The following is a 20,600-nucleotide window of genomic DNA, read 5'->3' on the forward strand; positions in this document are numbered from 1 at the left end:
TTAGTATCCGTTGTTGAACTTCCTTGTGGTAACTATGTTGAAATTATGTAAGAGGATAAGACTGTCATTGCACATCTAGTCTACCAATCAATAGCCTCTGGCTACAGCCGCCGCCTCCCCTCCCTGGCTATTTAGGACGTTTATTCACACCACCCCTCCCAGTGCTTAGCTCTGTCCCTCATCCCATCTCGGAGCCTTTTCCCATTTACTTCCCCGAACCCTCCGCCTCCTGTCCAGCTGGTTCTTTGGTTTTAGTTGTCCCTGCTCTCTCTTGCCTGCTGGTCCACCAGCTGTCTGGCACTCTGCCCTCTCGGCTTCTATCCGGATACCTGTGCCTGTCTCCTCGCCCCTCCAGGTGCTCACCCAGTCACCAGGGCCCCCGCTGCGCGCGTGCGCCTTGGACTTTTGGGCAGCAAGATCACACAGTTGGGAGAAACTTCAGCGGCTGGGTTTGCGGTGAGCATCGCATCTAAGCCTCGCGACCGATACTCGCGTGAAGCTGGGCCAGGTGTCTACCGTTTTGCGCAATGGGTTGCTCCAGCAGCGCCCTCAACAAGGCGGGCGACAGCAGCAGGTTCCGCAGCGGAGGTGAGCAAGTGCCCCACTCTGGACCCACTGCGGCTAGGGGCACTACGTCTGGGGGGGGGGGGGGTCTGTGTTCTGCTGCCCCGAGATGCAGAGGGTACAGCCCTGGCTCAACCTCGCCAGCAGGGGGCAAGCTCCTTCCCGGAGGAGAAGAGCGCTGGGACTGGTGTGTCCATCCGGGTGGGGTGCATCTGCAGCAGGACGCAGGGTGCAAAGAGTTGTGACCTGCCTTACCCGGCGGGATTGAGGTTCACGGCGCTAAATTACTGAGTTAGCTGCGACATTCTCCTCACCATACAGATGAGAAATACCCCGTTGAGAGCTCTATTTTGCTCTCACGTGGACGGTTCAGCATCACCGGATGATAAAAATGCAGAGAACACACACACTTGTGCTTTCCCCCCTCCATATACTAGGTTCCTTCAGGGTTTTTTTTTTGGAGTTTTTTTTGTTTGGTTTGGTTTTGTTTGGCTTTGGTTATTCGAAACAGGGTTTCTCTGTGTAGTTTTGGAGCCTGTCCTGGAACTCACTGTGTAGAACAGGCTGGTCTCAAACTCACAGAGATCGGCCTGCCTCTGTCTCCAGAGTGCTGGGATTAAACGCGTGCGCCATCACTGCCCGGCTTCCTCTGGAGGTTTTAAAAGGTCACACACACTTTCCCCTGTCCCCGATTTATATATTCTCGAGGCATGTGTGTGTGACGGAAGGTAGTCATCAATCATTGCTGTAAAGAAATTCTGCCGGCACATTTTAATCATCTGCTTACTGTCCACAGATGCCGGAGTTGCTCCGGTAACTCAGGGAAGCTGAGAATACAGCCTAAACACGGCAGACAAGTTATCAAGTCCATTCTGGCAGTGATAAACACTGTAGAAAGAATAGATGTAGATGAATGAACTCGAGAGTGACTACATTTTACAGTCAGCCCACTTCCTAAATTATTTATAACTTGCTCGCATTTAGGACATTGATAGTTGAGTGGATTCTTCAAGCAGCTTGTATTCTTCATCAAGGCTCACTTTAAGGGCAAATTTATCTTCTAATTCCTTTTCCTGGGTGTGAGCATCCTGTGTTACTACAGTAGCAGTGATTTTTGATTGTTTTGTTTGGTGGCAGAGACCCTAAGATTATCATGCAAGCTGCTTCAGAGCTCAGCCTATACAATATGTCCTACTCAGAAACATGTTGCTGTTGTTTTTTGTGCTGTGTGACCGACGAGATTTCTGCCTTCTGTAAACAAGCAGAAAGCCAGGAAGTAGACAAAACCATATGTGCAAATGATTCAAATCCCTTGAATACTGACGGTATAAAGACATGGAAAGTTTATTCCTAGTGCACAGTGCCTCCTGACTCTTTTCCCTAAAAAAGCTTGGAAATCTCATAGCTCAACAGTCTCCTTCGAGGCCAGTACACTGAGAAACTGTCTTCATGTTCACACCTCATTTTATAAAACCAGATGGATTTTTGCATTTGCCCCGTGGTATTTCCTTACTGGTATCCACATGCAAAACATAAGAAACACTGATGCTTTCACAAGATAATATTATCACAGTTTCTCTCACTCACTCTTGGAGGTATCTTGGGTTAAAAAGCAGAGCACTTTGTTAGAGTGGGTGTAGCTCAGTGGAAGAACCTGTGGGCAGTATGCCCAAGGCCCTGGGCAAAATGCCCAGCACACACACACACACACACACACACACACACACACACCAGGAATGTAACTATGTAACTGAAGTACTGGCAAATGTATCTAATCAATAGAATGGGGGCTTTAGTTCTCTCCTTCAGGAAACATTTGATCACTGTATTAACAATTCATATGAGTTAAACTCTTTGTTTTTTACCCTTGCTTTCGTTTGTTGTACGTTTTCATAAATGTTGTTCAGGAAGAAATGTTAAACACTTGCCAACAAGTTGAAGTGTATATAAAATTGGTTAATATCTTGCATGAATTCCTTGAAACATACTGAATCAATCAACAGGTGTATTGCCTCTGAGCCTCCATGGGACAATACACTTGTAATTGAATACTACTGTATTTTCAGCATTTCAACTTTGTGATCTTGGAGGCCTTATAAATAATTCATTCCTCTCTCTACAGCTTAAAATTTCTTTAAATCCTAGATACAGCCCAAGTTGGTGTATTGTGCTTTTAGGTAAAGACAGTTTATTAAATGCCCGTCATATGCATTCATTAGCCGCATGCTCCAGTGCCTAACAATGTTTAGTCTGTAATGGGCTCTTGGTGAAAAATTAAGTCGAAGAGGAAGCGTCAGTCTGGAGAACTGTCCCAGCTGGCAAAAGTGCAGGATTACAAAGGGAACGGCAGTTAGTCTAGAATGGCAAGAGAGTATGAAAGACTACCAAACTCTCACCTCCTTCTCTCCGTTCTGAACTGTTATCAGAAACGTTACATGATTGCCGTCAGGTTCCATTTGAGAATACTCAAATCAGATCACCAAAACCGTATTATTTGGGGGTGGTTTTTTTCCCTCTGATACAAGGTCTCCCTGTACAGCCCTACCTGGTCTGGAACGTGAGAGATCTGCCTGCCCCATCACCACGCCTAGCTTCGGATCTCCGAAATCTTATGCATGTCATACTTCTCACTTCCACTGTGGAACACTACTGCCTCACTTGAGGTTCCTGCTGCTGCGATGAGCATCATGATGAACAGGAACTTGGTAGGGAAAGGGTCTGTTTCAGTTCACAACTCTCAGACCACAGTTCATCACCAAGGAAAGTCAGGGTGGAACTTGAGGGTAGGATCCTGGAGGCAGGAACGGAGGCAGAAGCCGCAGAGGGATGATACTTACTATGTTGCTCCCCATGGCTTGCTCAGTTCCTTTTCCTATGTAATCCGGGACCACCTGCCCAGGTTGTGGCACTGCCCACAGTGACCTGGACCTACCCCCATCAGCAATCAAGAAAATGTCCCACAGGCCAATCTGTTGGTTGCATTTTCTCAATTGAGGCTCCCTTTTCCCAAATGACTCTAGCTTATGTCAGGTTGACAAAATAAAAACAAAACCAAGAAACAGGGCAAGAAACCTAACCGGACAATTTCTAAGAACAAACTATCAAAGCAGTAGTTAGCCTTGCTGCAGTTAAAAAACAACAAAATCCAACAGACTGTTTTACCAGCAGCTTGTTTGGGAGATGTTTAATTTTTTTAAAAATGTATTTATTTTGTTTTATATGTAAGAGTGTTTCATCTGCACGTGTGTATGTGCACCATGTGCATGCAGTGCCCAAGGAGTTAGAAGAGGGCTTTAGAGTCCCTAAACTAAACTGGATAACTCTCTGTAATAGTGATGAGCCACCATGTTGGTGCTAGGGATGGAACCACTCTCCAGCCTCCCTGGGAGGTGTCAACGGAGCCACATTTAACGATATAGAAAGTGCCATCAAATTCTGACCAAGATCTCCCAAGAGCTCAACTTGCAAGCAGTTTACTGTTCTGGGGACCCTTGAGCTTCTGCACAGACTCAGTCACAGAGAAGATGAACTTATTGGGTTTCATCTGTGACTTCTTTTTTATTGAACACCACAAATGATACATTTGATTCAGTCATACTGCCTCGGGGTATGAAACCCCTCTGAGAAATGAGAGTAGAATGCTGGTTAAGAGTGATGGGGTAGTTCAAGGAATGGGAAAGTGTAGGCCAAAGGGACAGAGTTTCAGTTATGTAGGAAGAACAAATCCACAGATATAAACATTATAAAGACAACAGCTAACAGTATTACATATTAGTTTGCCAAGAGAGTAGAATTAGGTGGTTTTATTTTTATTTATTTATTTATTTTGTAATTTTTTTTTTAATTTTAAGCACATTGATGTGACAGTGTTAGATTCCTGATGCAAACTGAGTTACAGACAGTTGTGAGCTGCCATGTGGGTGCTGGGAGTGTTTGAACCTGGGTACTCTGGAAAGGCAGCTAGTGCTCTTAACCATTGAGCCATCTCTCCAACTCCTTAGGTGGTTTTATACATTGAAAAAAAAGACAAAGAATCAAGGTAAGTCTATTAAAACATGGAGCTGGTGAGATGGCTCAGTGGGGAAAAGCTGCCTCACAAACTTAAGGACCCAGCCTGTGAGCTGTGCCCAGAACCCATGGAAAGGCAGAGGAGAATGCTGAGCCACAAAGTCGTCCTCTGACCTCTATACATGTATGATAGTACAGCTCCGATCACACACTATGTCTGAATGTGAGTGTAGCGCCTGTTGTGAGCCGTTGATGCAGGTGATGGGAATAAACTCTGAACTTGGGCTTTTGACCACTGAGCTGTCTCTCCAACTTCCAGCTCTCTGTTTCGAGACAATTTGTAGTTGAATCTAAACATCTCTGGGCTAGACCGGCTGGCTAACGAGCGTGAGACATTTGTCTGTCTCTGGGCCCCGCAGTGTTGGGAGTATAGGTCCATCTTCTGGGTGGTTCTGGGGATCTGAGCCGAGGTTCTCAGGTTTGCTTGGCACTTTACTAACTGAGCTATTTTTGTGGACCCGGAAGACCCTATTTTCTAGGCTCAAATGTCAATCAGTCAGCTGATACTGGAGAGAGAGCTAATTGGTTGCATAGGAACACAATGTGTTCTGTTAATGGTGGGTGGATATTTGCTCTCACTCAGCAGATATGGGTTCCCCGCCTACCCCCAGGTCTTTCCACGGCTTCTGAAGCCAGAGTGGTAGGTATGTGCCTGGGGACAGAGGAGGAAACCGGCCTCCGGCTGCTCCAAATTCAGAGCAGTGCCTGCTTCCTTACAGCAGCCCCTGCATTTTTTTACAGAGCCCTGAAAAGTGTGAGGAAAGAGGATTTTGTTTTGAGAAGAAAGGATAAATAGGTTGAAGTTCACATTTCTAAAATGTATGGAAGCAAATTCTAAGCATTACAGCCATTTCTGGTAATGGAACTGGAACCTAAAACTTGTATCCACTTCACAGGCTTTAAAGTCCCCAGAGGTCTCTTCCCCATTCTGCTATCTTCATGCTAACACCTAAGTAATGACCGCTCCTTTCCTTCCTGATATAAATGCCACTCTTTCCTCCAGGATTCTCCATCCTTAGGTCTTAGGGTTTAAGCTCCAATGTGGACAAAAGAAACAGATGGTAATTAAGCCGATGGTGGTGTTGTATGCCTTTAATCCCAGCACTCGGGAGGCAGAGGCAGGTGGATCTCTGTGAGTTCAAGGCCAGCCTGGTCTACAAGAGCTGGTTCCAGGACAGCTAGGGCGTTTACACAGGGAAATCCTGTCTCAAAAAAAGACAAGAAAGAAAGAAAAGAAATAGATAGTAATTATTGACAAGTTTATTGCTGGTTCATGTATACATTTCCGGTGACAGCTACAAGTATCTGTTTGTTCTAATCTGAATTTCACTACCTGCTTGGAGCCTGTTTGTTCCCTAGGCAATCAGGGAGGTTTGAATTTCACATGGTAAGAGAATGGTCTTTGTAAAGGGCGTGGTCCAGACTTCAACCAATATTTTCGCACAGTGACAGTTAAGTCTTAATCAGATTAACTGTAGTTGGAGAGCATCACTAAAATTCACATTAATTTGTAGAGTGTTTTTCTTCCATACAGATACTATATGAACTGGATTTTTTTTTACATGCTAGAGTTTTTGGATTGAGTTTTGAATGCTCAGAATATCTTTGGCATGGACCTAGGTGTTCCATGACTACTTTGGATAAAATATAGGGAATAAGAATGTGTTGCTCAGAACATGAAGATTTTTGAAGAAGGCATGTATGTAGAGTATTGCCTTCCCCTGAGCACCGACTCTTTAGTCGCCAACATTTATTAGTTTGGGTGTTTCTGTTGTTGGTGTGTTTTATTTTGTTTTAAGCTCTCATTCTGTCGCTCAGGCTGGCCTTGAATTCACCACATAGACCACGGTGCCCTCCATCCTATGGCTCACCTCCTGCCTCGGCTCCTTTCCACCCTATGGCTTACCTCCTGCCTCGGCTCCCTTCCACCCTATGGCTCACCTCCTGCCTGGGCTCCCTTCCATCCTATGGCTCACCTCCTGCCTGGGCTCCCTTCCATCCTATGGCACACCTCCTACCTCGGGTCCCTAGATGCTGAATTACAGATGTGCCATTCTACATAGGCAGGATTTGGTTTTGTTTGCTTGTTTTTATATTTTTTTCCCTTGAGTTTTCTTTTTGTTTTTCATTTTTTGGTATTTTTTTCCTTTTACTGAAAATAGATTTTTTTTCTCACTTATTACATCCTGATTATTGTTTTTCCCCCCTTTACTCCTCCCCACCTCACCCCAGTATGGATTCATTGTTTTCATCTGTCATTAGAAAATAAGCAGGACTCTAAGGAATAATAATAAAATATAATGTAATAAGATTAAAAACACACACACAGCCAAGAGAAGAAAAGGAGCCTGCGAAAAGGTACAAGAAACAGATACAGATGCAGAGACACGTGAGTGTTTGCACACTAAGGGATTTCATAAAAACACTAAGCTGGAAGTCATAATATCTATGCAAAGAATCTGTAAGGTTAAAAAAGAGAGAAGAAAAATATAAATAAAAATATAAGGCAAAGTCAAAAAAAGACTTGACAGGACATTATGAGATAAGGAACCTCCAAAGATGCCATGAGTTCATTTTCTGTTGGCCATCTCCTGCTGGGCAAGTGGCCTACCCCTAAGAGTGGTTTGCTTGTTCAGTAAGTCTCCCTTGGAGAAAACCAGATTTTCATTTGCAAATGGTTATCCATTGGAGATTTCTTCTGGGTTGGGGATGAGGGCTTCTATCCACTTCTTTCGCTCGAGGACCATCTGGTGAAAAACCATTCAGGCCATCATTTTTGGTGTTGTAAGTCAAGATCACACTATATAGGCCAGGCTGGTGATGCCCCTGCCTCAACATCCTGGTTTCTGGGATTCTAAATGTATACCATCACCCTCAGCTAAGAGGTGTTTTTTTAAATGCATTGCAAATATTTTTTCCCGGTCTTTATTTGTAAAACACAGTGTGCTCTGCCCAATATTCTGTTCCTTTATCTAGCCTGACACCATGGAGGCATTGTTCTTTTTTCTATACCTGCAAAATAATCTGTCGTGTGACTTATTTGACCAGTCCCCTACTGAGAGACATCTGATCTGTTTCCAGTCTTTCCTGTTGCGAACAAGCTCTGGTGAATTCCTTTGTGCAGACATCATTTTGATTACAGACAAGCATATCTACAGACCATTCTCAGAAGTGGTGTTGCTGGGCCAAAGGGGGTACACGTTTATAACTTTAATAGAAAGCTGCCCAAATGCCTCCACGAAGGTAGCATAAGTTGACAGCCTTAACATTAAATCTTTCGTAACAGAAAGCTTTCAGACACTTAGATGGCCACCTCAGAACATAAGGAAGCAAGAATGCAGGAAAGGAGGCAACTGTTTGACTCCAGCTTCATTTTGTGCCCTACTGTAGCGCTCTCAGAGGCCTAAAATCAATCGTTAGTCCCAAGTATAGCTGGAAAACGGAAACTATGTAGGGATGAGCCACTGTCCCTGTGTGACCCAAAGCTCCTACTCTGCCCACAGGCACCAGTTCACCTGCAGTCTGGCCTCAGCCCTGCAGAAACTTGGATCTAACCATATCATGACCTTACCTGTAGGAAAAGTGGAGCCAATAACTATGCAGAGTGAACGGCGGATAGACGGATTGCCAGGCATTCGTGGAGACAAGAGAACTCAGAAAAGCAGAAGAATGGGGATCCAGGCAACAACAGAAAGGAAATGGAAAGTAACTCAGGCCACACAAGACTGGGGGGCTGCTGGGCGTGTGGCAATCTCTCTCGTTTGTAGAACAGAAAAGCTCAGGCCACACTAGGCTGAGGGACTGCTGGGCGTGATGGCAATCTCTCTCACTTGTAGGAAAAAAAAATCAGTACAACAAACCTGAAGTAAAGCATGACAAGAAGCCAAGCTTCCGCAAGGCTGGCTCATCCAGGCTCATGCACAGCCTCTCAACATCCCAACTCCTGGGAGGTCCATTCAAAGCCTTATCAGAGGCTGGAGAGATGGCTCAGCAATTAAGAGCATCGACTGTTCTTCCAGAGGACCCAAATCAATATGTATTTTAAAGCATCAACTCCACATGTGTGAGATCTGGTGTGTGTAAGTGTTGATAGAACAGGGTCATGATTTTTTTTTTTTAGTTGAAGTACTAGAATGTGGTATTGACACATGAGTGTAATGAGTGTAAAAGTCTCCCATGAGCCTCAGTGACCTCAGAAGGTTTGGTAATTAGTTACCTTCTTTGACCCTCTCCTTGGGAACTTCCTTAAAGTTATGAGTGTATTTTAGGGGAGTATTACATTCTTAGGTATGAGTCCAAGGGTGTCCAACCTCTGCCCTCTAAGAATGAAGATGTGAGAAAAGTGCCCTAGGCATTAAGCGTTGCAAAGGTCGGTGAGATTCACCGGGCGATGCTGGTGTGCGTTGTCAGGTGCTGCCCATGCTGTCTCTGTTTTTCAGCTGTGGGAAGGAATGGCTGACAGTGTGGTAGGGATTCTTCAGTCCTCCGGAAACAGACAGGCAGGGTGTCAGGGCCCAAGCCCTTAGGGAGCAGCTTCTTTCCTTAGTCCTATTCTATGTACATCAAGGAAGTCAGCACTGGTGTGTGCAGCCATGGCTCCTTCATATCTACCAGTGTATTCTCTGCTGTTGGCCACCCTAACCAATGAAGACCAGTGCTACCATGTCCTCCTGAAGGCAGTCTCATTGATTATTTCCTTCTCTATTATCATTGATAATGGCAATGACTTTTTCCTTTTTTTTTTTTGTCTGTGTGTCGATTTTCTTGTCCTTTTATATTTTCCCATTACTCTGATTTAAAAATTACATAGTTTCTTTCAGTTAATTCCTTTTATTTTTCTTGCCCTAGAATAGATGGTATTGGAAGCTTTGGTTACTGTGCACTTTGTGTGTATGAAACACACGTATTTGTGTATATGCTTTAACATGATGAGAAACAGCACACATTGATTGACAGTGTAGGTTTTGGAAACTGGAGAGGTAGCTCAGAGGTTAAAAGCATGCACTGCTCTTGGAGAGGGTCTATAGTCAGTCCCCAGAACCTTTGTGGGGAGGCTTACACCTGTCAGATGTACGATCTGACACCTTCCCAGCCTCCTTAGGCTGTGCACTCAGGTATGCTAGGCTCACCCCCACCACATACATATTATAGATACATAATTTTTAAACTAGAGGCTGGAGAGATAGCTCAGCAATTAAGAGCATTGGCTGTTCTTTTAGAGGACCCAAATTCAATCCCCAGCATACATATGGTGGCCCACAACTGTGATTTCAGTTTCAGGGATCCAGTGGCTGCTGGTCTCTAAAGGCTTTACAATCATGTACACACACACACACACACACACACACACACACACACACACACTCAAAAATTATAAAAATAGATATTTAGAAAATAAAAAATGAATATAAAAAGAATGTGGTTAAGCAGGGCCTATGCAGTGATACATGCCTTTAATTCTAGCACTAGGAAGGTAGAGGCAGGTGGATCTCTGCATTCAAGGCCAGCCTGAGTTTCAGGCCGTCTGGGGCTGCATAGAAAGACCCTGTCTCCAAACAAAACAAAATGTAGGCCCTGCTAGCTGTGGTGGCGCATAGCTGTAATTCCAACATGAGGAAGAGCTACCGAAAGAATTGTAGTCCCTGTTTCAAAAATGAAAAGAAAGAAAGAACACGAGTCTCTAGGAGGACGGTCTGGGCTCAGACCCTGGCTCAAGACTGTTTATTGATGAACCAGTCACTCCCACTTCTTCGCCTCATCTGTAAAGTTGGGTGAATAGTGATGTCTGTTTCTTAAAGCTGCTCTGAGGAATCAAAGAGCTAACAGACACAGTGCGTCTAGATAGAGCTTAGCTACCGCCCACGACAGGGATGGCAAACTGGAGGGCCAGTCAGAGGCAGGCAACTGCTCGTTTACTAAGTAAAGTTTGGGTGGGACACAGACTCAGACACTCATTTTCATGCATTTTCTGCAGCTGCTTTCTCAGTACAGCAAGATGAGAAAGCTTGTACTTAAATTTCTACATTAAGTTAGACTTTAAATTTTATTGCATTAGCTGGGTGGTGGTGGTGCACACCTTCAATCCCAGCACTCGGGAGGCAGATGCTGGTGGATCTCCGTGAGTCTGAGGTCAGTCTGACCTACAGAGCAAGTTCCAGGTCAGTCGGAGTTGTTACACAGAGAAACCTTGTCTTGAAAGAAAAACAAAATATAAGTTATTTCATTTACTTTGATGGCCCAAAAGAATTTTAATAGGAATTCAGGTAGTTAAAAAACATCGATTTTTAAAATTTTGCCTCTAGAGGTGTTTTTGGTTAGTTTTAGTTCAATTGCATGAAATATTTCTTTAAGTCTATCTGTGCTCAAAGTGAGGACCCTATTAATATGTACTGGTAGATAGAATCACACGTTGGGGTTGGAACTGAAGTCATGGTAGCAGGACGACGGCGTCCACACACTGTGATTTGATGGGCGGTGGGTAAAACCGTCCAGAATCGCTCCCTGACGTTCTTGGATGTAGACTAGGACTGGGAAGGAAGCAAGGAAAGAAACCGAGGATGCTGGTGCACTCTGTGGGACGCTCAAGTTGTTGCACCACTAACTCCCCAAGTCACCTAATAGTAAATTTCAGTGACTATGCTTGTGAGACAGATGGAAGGTGCTGTGATCTGAAGAGGAAGGACTTCTCAACAGAAGACTAAAGGTAAAAGGTCTAAGAACCTAACGCCTCCACAGTAGCAGCATAGAACGCGGGAGGCCCCCGGGATGCTGCGTGGCACAGCGTAGGAAATACTGACCCGAGTATTCTGTTTGCTGGGTATAAACTTTTCACTTCCCACCAGGGCAATGAACCTGATTGAAAAGCTTCCACCATAATGTGGGTTTCAGGTATGTTAGCTCTGGTTCCAGTTCTTCCTGTAATGCGGCCTGGTATTCAGGTTCTTTGTGTGCCTATCACCACGGGCGCTTGCCACAAAGGTCTGCCGGCTCGGCTGTCGCAGCACATTTGTCAATTTACAACAGGGTCAGAGATAATGGGCATCAAAGGATTAGGCCCAGAGCAGGGTAAGCGTTGATGAAACGGAGAGCCCAGAAAACAGACGTAGCCTGAAACAGTTCTGGGTGGAGTCAGTGCATCTGTCCTCAGCACTTATTATATAACGATATGGACTAGGCAACAGGCTGGCTCCTGTCTGTGGATGAAAGTAAGAGCATCTCACTGCCTGCAAGTTCGGGTGCTACAGAGTGTGTCCCACTTTGTCTGCTTTAGGAGGGGGTTCATGTGGAGTACATGGGATGCTTGGCTGTGAGGAACTGTAGGAGTACTGAGTTGTAGCACCGAGTTGTAGTTGGTGAGGAAGTAGGTATTGTTTGAATTTTCTTTCAGAGGATAAGCACTAAGGGAGCCGGGGAGAGTCCTTCCTGTGACCTGCTACAGTTCCTGTGAGAATGATACGCTTTTGTAGATCATCATTGACAACTCACAGTGTTTGCGGGGCCTGTGTATGTAACCCTCTCATGATTGTCAAATAACAGCTAATAATAATAAAAAAAAAACCCACCACCTCTATATTAAGCTCTCTAGGTTCTTAGGAGATACATGCCAATTTAATTCAGATGTTGTCTAAATTACTTAACCCTCACCTTCTACTATGGAGTATCAGGTGCTTGTGTTAATCCTTTTTAGCTAATTGACTCCAGCCTTACATAGTTAACTTCTTTTGAAATGTATTTGCTGTTAAAAATTCTATATAAACTGGGTGGTGTTGGTGCATGTCTTTAATCCCAGAGGTGGATCTCGGTGAGTTCAATGTCATCCTGGTCTACAGAGCCAGGGCTACACAAAGAAACCCTATCTCGAAAATCCAAACCAAAACCAAGACAAAACTCTATAAAAACCTGTGCCTGTGTTTTGGGTGTGTTAACACCTAAACCTTTCAGCCTTCTGCTTTGGAAAGGTGACTCCTTGGAAATGCACCCAGCAGGCACAGGGAGGTGAACATGGCTTGCTTCGTTTCACTGACAGTACTGATCGCTATAGTAGCTATTTCATTAGGAAATGTCCCTGGGCAGACATCTGTGATTAATACAGTAACACACTTTCGTGATAACCCTGAAGGCAGTTCCTACAGGACAACTTGTGTGGGAGCGAAGGGAGCTGCTTTGGCGTGATGGATTTCCCTGTGGTTCTGGGAAAAACCCTGTCATTATGCTGGCCTTCTTGCTAGTGTTTTGAAAGTTTCTTGCATGATGAATGAGGTGGGGAAGGGAGATGAAGAGAGACCTCTCTCAGTCTGGTCATATGAGCCCTTAACACAGACAGCCTGTGCCTGGCCGCTCAGAAAGCTGTTGCTGAGTTTTTCTTTTCCATCTCGGCTCCTTCCTGTAAGAGTTATGCTCAGTCTGCAGAGCAATGTGTAGAGACATACAATCTTTCTGCCCCTCCCCGTCTCTCTCTCTCTCTCTCTCTCTCTCTCTCTCTCTCTCTCTCTCCCTCCCTCCCTTCCTCCCTCCTTCCCTTCCTCCTCCCTCTCTCTTACACACACACACACACACACACACACACACACACCCCACACCTATACCTACCCGGTTTTTGTTTGTTTGTTTATTTGCCTTGTGTCAAAACTGCCCTTTTCCAGACACAGACACAGGCAACCTGCATTTCTGGTCAAGGTCTGGTTGCCTCCCAGACTTTGCCTCTCTATACACAACCCATGCCTGCCTCTACCACATGCCTCAGACAAAACCATGCAGGTCTCTCTCTCTCCCTCACTCATATTTTCTGTCTCCAGGATCCACACGATTAACCAGTGGTACCCAAGACTTTCCCTCTTACCATCCAGCTTTCTCTCTCCTATTGGGGGGTCCTAGAGCACTAAACTAAGACCCTACCAAGAAGGAGGCTTTCAAAATCCGTTTCTGATCTGCCCGCTCCCGTGTTCACAGTTTTTTTTTTCACATTATTTTATGTTAAAATTAACAGATTGGGGGAAATGCCTTGATATGTTGATGATATATCCTGCACATGTTGACTGTGATGTTTCAGAAAGGTTTGTACCCACAGATGCACCCGCGGGAATCGGCAATCCTGATTGTGACTGCTTCTGTTTCTCCAAACATTTCCTCATGCCTCTTGGAATTCTCCCCTCCTGTCCCAGGCCCAGGCCTCAAACATTGCTCTGCACTCTATCATTGTTGAGCAAGTTGGAATAACTTTTTGGTTTATAAAAATATGATCATACAGCCAGGCGGTGGTGGGCACATCTTTAATCCCAGCACTCGGGAGGCAGAAGCAGGTGGCTTTCTGTGAGTTCAAGGCCAGCCTGATTTACAGAGTGAGTTCCAGGACAGTCAACAAACATGATCATAGAATATGTACTCTTTTGTCTTCGATTATGCAGCCTTATTGTTTTGAAAATTAGTGAATTGTCAGGTTGTTGCACTCACATTGCTATTTTTGTTTGTTTGTATGAGTAGGGTCCCAGTGTGTAGCCCTGGTTGGCCTGGAACTCCTTATGGAGACCAGGTTGGCCTTAAACTTGTGTTCCTCCTGCCACCACCTCCCGAGTGCTGGGATTCCGAGTGTGAGCCACCGTGCTTGGTACTGTGTGAATATACCCCAATATGCACATTCACCTCCTGATGAAAATTTAGTTTACAATTTCTGGTTATCACAAACAGAGCTGCAGTGAATATTTATGTACGCATCTCTCTATAAACAACTATTTTCTCCTGGAAAAACAAGAGAGAAAAATAAGTAATAAGAGAGGTAAAATAAGTGATACTGTTGCGCTCTATCACTTGTGTGTGTGTGTGTGTGTGTGTGTATGTGTTAACTTAGGTGCTGAGAACCGAACCCAGGGTTTCATGTGTGTGTGTGTGTGTGTGTGTGTGTGTGTGTGTGTGTTAACTTAGGTGCTGAGAACCGAACCCAGGGTCTCGTGTGTGTGTGTGGTAACTTAGGCGCTGAGAACCGAACCCAGGGTCTCATGTGTGTGTGTGTGTGTGTTAACTTAGGTGCTGAGAACCGAACCCAGGGTCTCATGTGTGTGTGTGTGTTAACTTAGGTGCTGAGAACCGAACCCAGGGTCTCATGTGTGTGTGTGTGTGTGTGTGTGTGTGTGTGTGTGTGTGTGTTAACTTAGGTGCTGAGAACCGAACCCAGGGTCTCATGTGTGTGTGTGTGTTAACTTAGGTGCTGAGAACTGAACCCAGGGTCTCGTGTGTGTGTGTGTTAACTTAGGCGCTGAGAACCGAACCCAGGGTCTCATGTATTCTGGACCCAGGCAGTACTTCTGCGCTATCTGCCACTCCCCATACTCAGTCAACTCTTTAATAAGCCCTGGTCACTGTTCTTGTTCTTCAAGCTTCACTCTAAGCTCATGGGCGCCACCTACAGACACCTCCGTGACCTCACTCCAGTCTGGCCTCCAGCTCGGCTGCCCTGAAGCCTCCAGACCTTGGCATTCTTGGGCACTCTAAAGAAGCTGTTCCACATGGTCCGGTGATTGCCAGATCTCCTTCTTCTGTGTTTACGTGGCTGTTGCCGTGTCTCACAGGACTCGGATATCTGAGGGCGGAGTCTGTGGTTCTCATGTCTGTTCAGATTTTGCCTTTAAGTATCACGTGTTTAATTGAAAAAAAAAATTTTTTTTTGTTAGAAACCATGCTCATTACAGTGTCTGCTGAAGTCAGATTGAAAACATGGCTCACATTTTGTGTTCTCTAAATTATGAGAGAGTCATGATTTTAGGGGATTCTTAGTGCACGGTCACTGACCTGAAAGGAGATATGAATGTGTAATGGGACAGGGTGGGATGATGGTGGGAGTTAGGTTAGAAAAATGAGCTGCAAGGTCCTGTTCTTCCACAGTAGGAGTTAACGGAAATGCCCCAAGTCAAAACATTCTAAAGTACAATTCATGTAGGTACCTAAAGAAAACCGTTCTTTCAGTAGGGTGTGGTGGGCACACTTACGGTTCCAGCATTAGGAGGTGAAGCCTATGTAGGAGGCCAGTCTCCATCAACAACAACAACAGCAACAAAGACTATCCTCCCAAACAGCTGAAAGATTGAAAATATTTGCCCCAGAGAAGGGAGAACCAGAAGAGGGACCGAGGGTCAGGGCACAGTCTTTAGATTATGCGTGTTTGTAGCCAGGCTAGGGAAAGAACAGGAAAGTAAGGAAGACACCTTTTGGGACTGGTCGCAGCAAGGAGAGACTATCACCTGCAGACCCACTGTGACGCTAGGGTGATTTTCTTCCAGCTCCCCTTCCTTTGCGATTGGTTTGTCTTCTCTTCCTTCTCTTTGTCCATCCTTTCCTTCCTTTTAACTAAGTTGTGATCACCTGTAACACCGAAACCTGACTTTGTGGGCTGTCCACTACACAACAGACCTCGTTCTGATATCCGCCATTTGCTCCCCCTTGTTCGATCAACCCAGCATGCACGCTGATCTTTTGTTCACACTTACAGGCTCTGTCACAAGGTCTCCACATTCATATTCTCTCGTGGGGTAGTATCTCACCCAGTGGAACATATTTTTAGACGTTTAAATTGCTTTCCAGCTTCTGCTGTTACAAAGAGCATTTGGGTGACCCCCTGCATCACTTTCTAAAGACTTTTCAGTAGTGGGGGTACTAGGTCATCTAGTAGGAGTACAAACATGTCGTCCAGTTGTTTGCTCTAAACTGTCCCAAGCACTCACAGTCATTGCTTAGTGTGCTGGGATGCCTCACAGGAGTCTCAGATGGAGGGTCACCCACTGCCATGTTACATGTCTGACAGGCCCCGAGAGCTCTGCCCCCAAGGCTGTGTCCATGTCACACGTCAGCCCTGAGATCTCTGCCCCCAAGGCTGTGTCCACGTCACACTCACATGTCAGCCCTGAGATCTCTGTCCCCAAGGCTGTGTTCACGTCACATGTCAGCCCCGAGAGCTCTGCCCCCAAGGCTGTGCCAACGTCACACGTCAGTCCTGAGAGCTGTGTCCTCACGGCTCTGTCCACGTCACACGTCAGCCCCGAGAGCTCTGCCCCCAAGGCTGTGCAGATGCAGGAGGAGCTGGAGCAGCTCTAAGTGGACCACGTGCTCCCCAACGTTCTGAATTTCACTTTTCCCCGTCCCCCTAACACGACATGAAACTCAGGTGTGGATGTCCCTATACTCAGGGTACTAGTCTTCACCTGTAGGAGTTTCTCTGGTGTACAGCCTTTCTTTTCATCGAGGCCCACTCTGTTGTAAAGAGGCCGCTTGTTTAATTCCTGACTGCTCAGCCCTGAAATAACCACACAGAGACTGTATTAATTAAATCACTGCTTGGCCCATTAGCTCTAGCTTCTTATTGGCTAACTTTTACACCTTAATTTAACCCATTTCTATTAATTTGTGTATCACCACGTGGCTGTGGCTTACCGACTAAAGTTCCAGTGTCTGTCTCTGGCTGGGCTACATGGCTTCTCTCTGACTCCACCTCCTTTCTCCCAGCATTCAGCTTAGTTTTCCCCACCCATCTACCCTACCAAGCCAAACCAGTTTCTTTATTAACCAATGGTATTCACAGCATACAGAGGGGATTCCCACATCACCACTCTGAATCTAACAGCCCGAGGACCACACAGGGGAAGCTAAAGAGGAGAAAGGGTGAGTAAAAGAGAAGCAAGGTAGTTGTGGTAAGTTAGAATCTGGGACAGAAGCCTTGGTGGGATGCTCAGGAGAAAGCTGGGTCAGAGGACACTGATGGGTAAGGTGAGGCGTTTAGGTTGACGTTATTAAAGGCCTTTGATTTGGAGTGAGGGTCGTGGTTTGATTGAACAACTAAATCTACTTGATTTAGTTGTCAATAAACGTTCTCAAGATAGCTAAATAATAACTCTGTTCTTTCTTTCCTACTTATTTTTACAACTAAATGCTCCAAAAAAAGTACCTTCAAATGAGAATTCATCCACTGGAGAACAAAGCAAGTTCTGCGTGGCCCAACCCATGCCGTGCACGCCAGGGAGAGAAGCTGCCTTCTACGGCAGTGCGCAAAGGCCTGGCCAGGTCCTGTTAGAGCGGCCTAAGGCTTCAGTGGTTCCTACAGCCAATGGTGTTAAAGCCTGCCACCAACCATCCCCGGCAAATGATGAGGCCTCTGGAAAAGATGCCGCAGCCAATGGTGTTAAAGCCTGCCACCAACCATCCCCGGCAAATGATGAGGCCCCTGGAAAGGATGCCGCAGACCCGTCAGGACCCACAAAGAAGATCGAGCCTCTAGTTCAAGGGGAAGAATCTGATCTACCTCAGCCAGGAGGCAACGATGATACGTTGGGGGCAGAGGAAATGAAGAAGGATGTAGAAGCAAGGACAGAGGCCCAGTCTTTAAAAGGAAACGCTGAGACTGAACCTCTAGGAACAGAAGCCGGGAGCCAGCCTCTGAACACACCAGGAGAGAGGGACTCCCCGGGAGCAGTGGAGGACACTGAGATTCCACAAGCTGCCGGAGTGACGAAACTTCTAGAAACGGCGGAGAACGCTCTTCCTCTGGAAACGGCTAAGGAACTGCCACCTGAAGAAGCAATGGGAAAGGATGCGCAGCCCGAGACTGTAGAAGCAATTCCCAAAGAGAACAGCTCTCCAGAAAGGTCGGAAGGGTATCAGTTTGTGGAAAAAGCTGAACAAAAGGAACTTCAAGAGACCTCGAAGGACAATCAAGAGACCTCGAAGGATAAACAGTTCCAGGTTCTAGAAGCAATTCCCAAAGAGAACAACTCTCCTGAAGTAGCAGAAGGGGGGCAGTCTGCAGAAAGCAGTGAGGAGCAGCAACCTCAGGAAGCAGGGCGCAAAGATGAGCAGCCCCAACTTCTGGAAAGAATCCTCAAAGAGAATGAAACACCACAAGTGCCAGGCGGAAGCCAGCTTGTGCAAACTCCTGTAATGAATGAGTCACTCTGTGAAACTCCTGATGGGACCAGAAACACCCAGGGATCCCAATCCGAAGCAAGCATTGGAAGCAGGGAGAAGCTGGCAGGAGCTGCAGAGACAGCAGCAAATGGGGACACGGCCAGAGAAATTCATACCAATAAAGAGGAGCAACACATTGAAGGTAAAAGGAGGGAAGCCCGACTGCTTAGACAGGCTCCAAGGGGATGGAGTCCAGCTCTGGGGCCAGAGGTGGTCGAGGTTCATGTCACCACATTTGGGAAACACATTCTCTCAAGACTCAGTTCAGCTCCCAGCAAATCGCTTTTCTCTTTCTTTCTTTCTTTCTTTCTTTCTTTCTTTCTTTCTTTCTTTCTTTCTTTCCTTCCTTCCTTCCTTCCTTCCTTCCTTCCTTCCTTCCTTCCTTCCTTCCTTTTTTTTTCAAGACAGGGTTTCTCTGTGTAACAGTCCTAGCTGTCCTGGAACTACCTCTTGTAGACCAGGCCAGTCTTGAACTCACAGAGATCCAGCTGCCTCTGCCTCCCAAGTGTTGGGATTAAAGGCGTGAGCCATCACCCACTAGCCCCCAGCAAATCATTTCTAAAGCATAGGCTATGTCAAAATTCTAAACATTTATCTTATAACTAGTATCTCAGCCTGGATGTCCATGTCCATGTGGGTATGTGTAGGTGTGCACACGTGTGCAGGCCAGAGGTGGGTATCAGGGTCTTCCTCAGCAGTTTTCCCTCCCCTACCTTCTGTGTGAGGCAGAATCTCTCAATCTGTAGCTCATGGATACTTAGTTAGCCCTAAGTGATGACTGTCTGGCTCATGAGCTCCAGGCATCTGCCTGTCTTCACTGCATTACAAATGAGCTCTGTTGTGCCCAGCTTCTTATGTAGGCACTGAGGATTTGAACTTATGTCCTCACACTTGTGTAGCAGGAACGTACGTCTTACCCACCGAGCAATCTTTTATCCCTGAACAAAACGTTTCCTAGGGAATTTTTCATCCTGGCTTTACAAGCAGGCCGAGACCCCGGGATGTTCAGTGGCGTGACCTTGTGCCCGCAGAGGCTCTGGGGAATGAGGGGAATGCTGGCAGGACAGCATGGAAGAAACCTACTGTGCTTTCGGTGGGCCTTAGTCAGGGTTACTATGGCTGTCATAAGGCATCATGACCAAAAGCAAGTCCTCCTTTGGGGAGGAAAGGGTTTGTTTGTCATTGTCATCCATCACTGAAGGAATTCAGACTGGAACCTGGAGGCAGGAGCTGAAGCAGAGACCATAGAGGGGAGCTGCTTACTGGCTTGCTCCCCATGACTCGCTCAGTCTAATTTCTTATAGAACCTAGGACTACCAGCCTAGGGATAGCACCACCCACAATGGGTTGGGCTCTCCCACATCAATCATGAGTTAAGAAAATGCCTTACGGAAGGATCTTATGGGGGCATTTCTCATTAGAGGCTCCCTCCTCTCAGATGGCTCTAGCCTGTGTCAAGGGGACATGAAACCAGCCAGGACACACTGCTAGGCAAGAGTCTCTTACTGTCTCCTTTCGCTGCCTTTTCTAGGCGAGACTGGAGAAAAGATGGAAGCAGAGATGAAGCACGAGAAAGGAAGTGAAGAAGCTGAAGTCAAAGAACAGGAAACAGGAGAAGCTGCGGACCTGGAGCCGGCAGGGGACAGTGACGGAAGGGCTACTGTACATAGCTTGTTGTAGAAAACGGCAGGAAAATTGAGGCTGTGGGGGCAGACGCCATATTTCCGTGACTGTAGACTGACTGTAGAAACCAGGAAAATAAATGCTGTTTTTGATTGTGTTTTGCCATAAGACTGCTAAGCTAGACAGATTTTTTTTTTTTAGGTACTAGGATAATTATGCATTCAAAGTGACAATAGTCATTACCAATAAAAACTGTAAGATCGTTTCAGAATGTGAAGGTGATTTTCTTCCTTGTGGTCATGAGTCCATTCAGGATAAAAATGAGACCCTAAAAGGAAAGTTTTAGTTGTAGGGGAGCTAGAGAGAAATTAGTAAAATTTAAGGAACTCATGATAACAGAG

General features: G+C 45.9%; 1 protein-coding gene across 1 annotated transcript; it reads left to right on the forward strand.

Moving 5' to 3' along the window:
• The first annotated feature begins 153 nt into the window (after positions 1 to 153).
• On the forward strand, positions 154 to 20,470 carry Erich5 (glutamate rich 5). The gene is made up of 3 exons (XM_048457355.3): positions 154 to 588; positions 17,558 to 18,718; positions 20,108 to 20,470. The coding sequence occupies exons 1-3, from the start codon at positions 528 to 530 to the stop codon at positions 20,254 to 20,256; spliced, it is 1,371 nt and encodes a 456-aa protein (XP_048313312.3). The 5' UTR covers positions 154 to 527; the 3' UTR covers positions 20,257 to 20,470.
• The last annotated feature ends 130 nt before the right edge of the window (positions 20,471 to 20,600 follow it).

This window comes from Myodes glareolus, chromosome 19 (genome assembly GCF_982192425.1).
Source record: "Myodes glareolus chromosome 19, mMyoGla1.1, whole genome shotgun sequence".
Lineage (NCBI taxonomy): Eukaryota > Metazoa > Chordata > Mammalia > Rodentia > Cricetidae > Myodes > Myodes glareolus.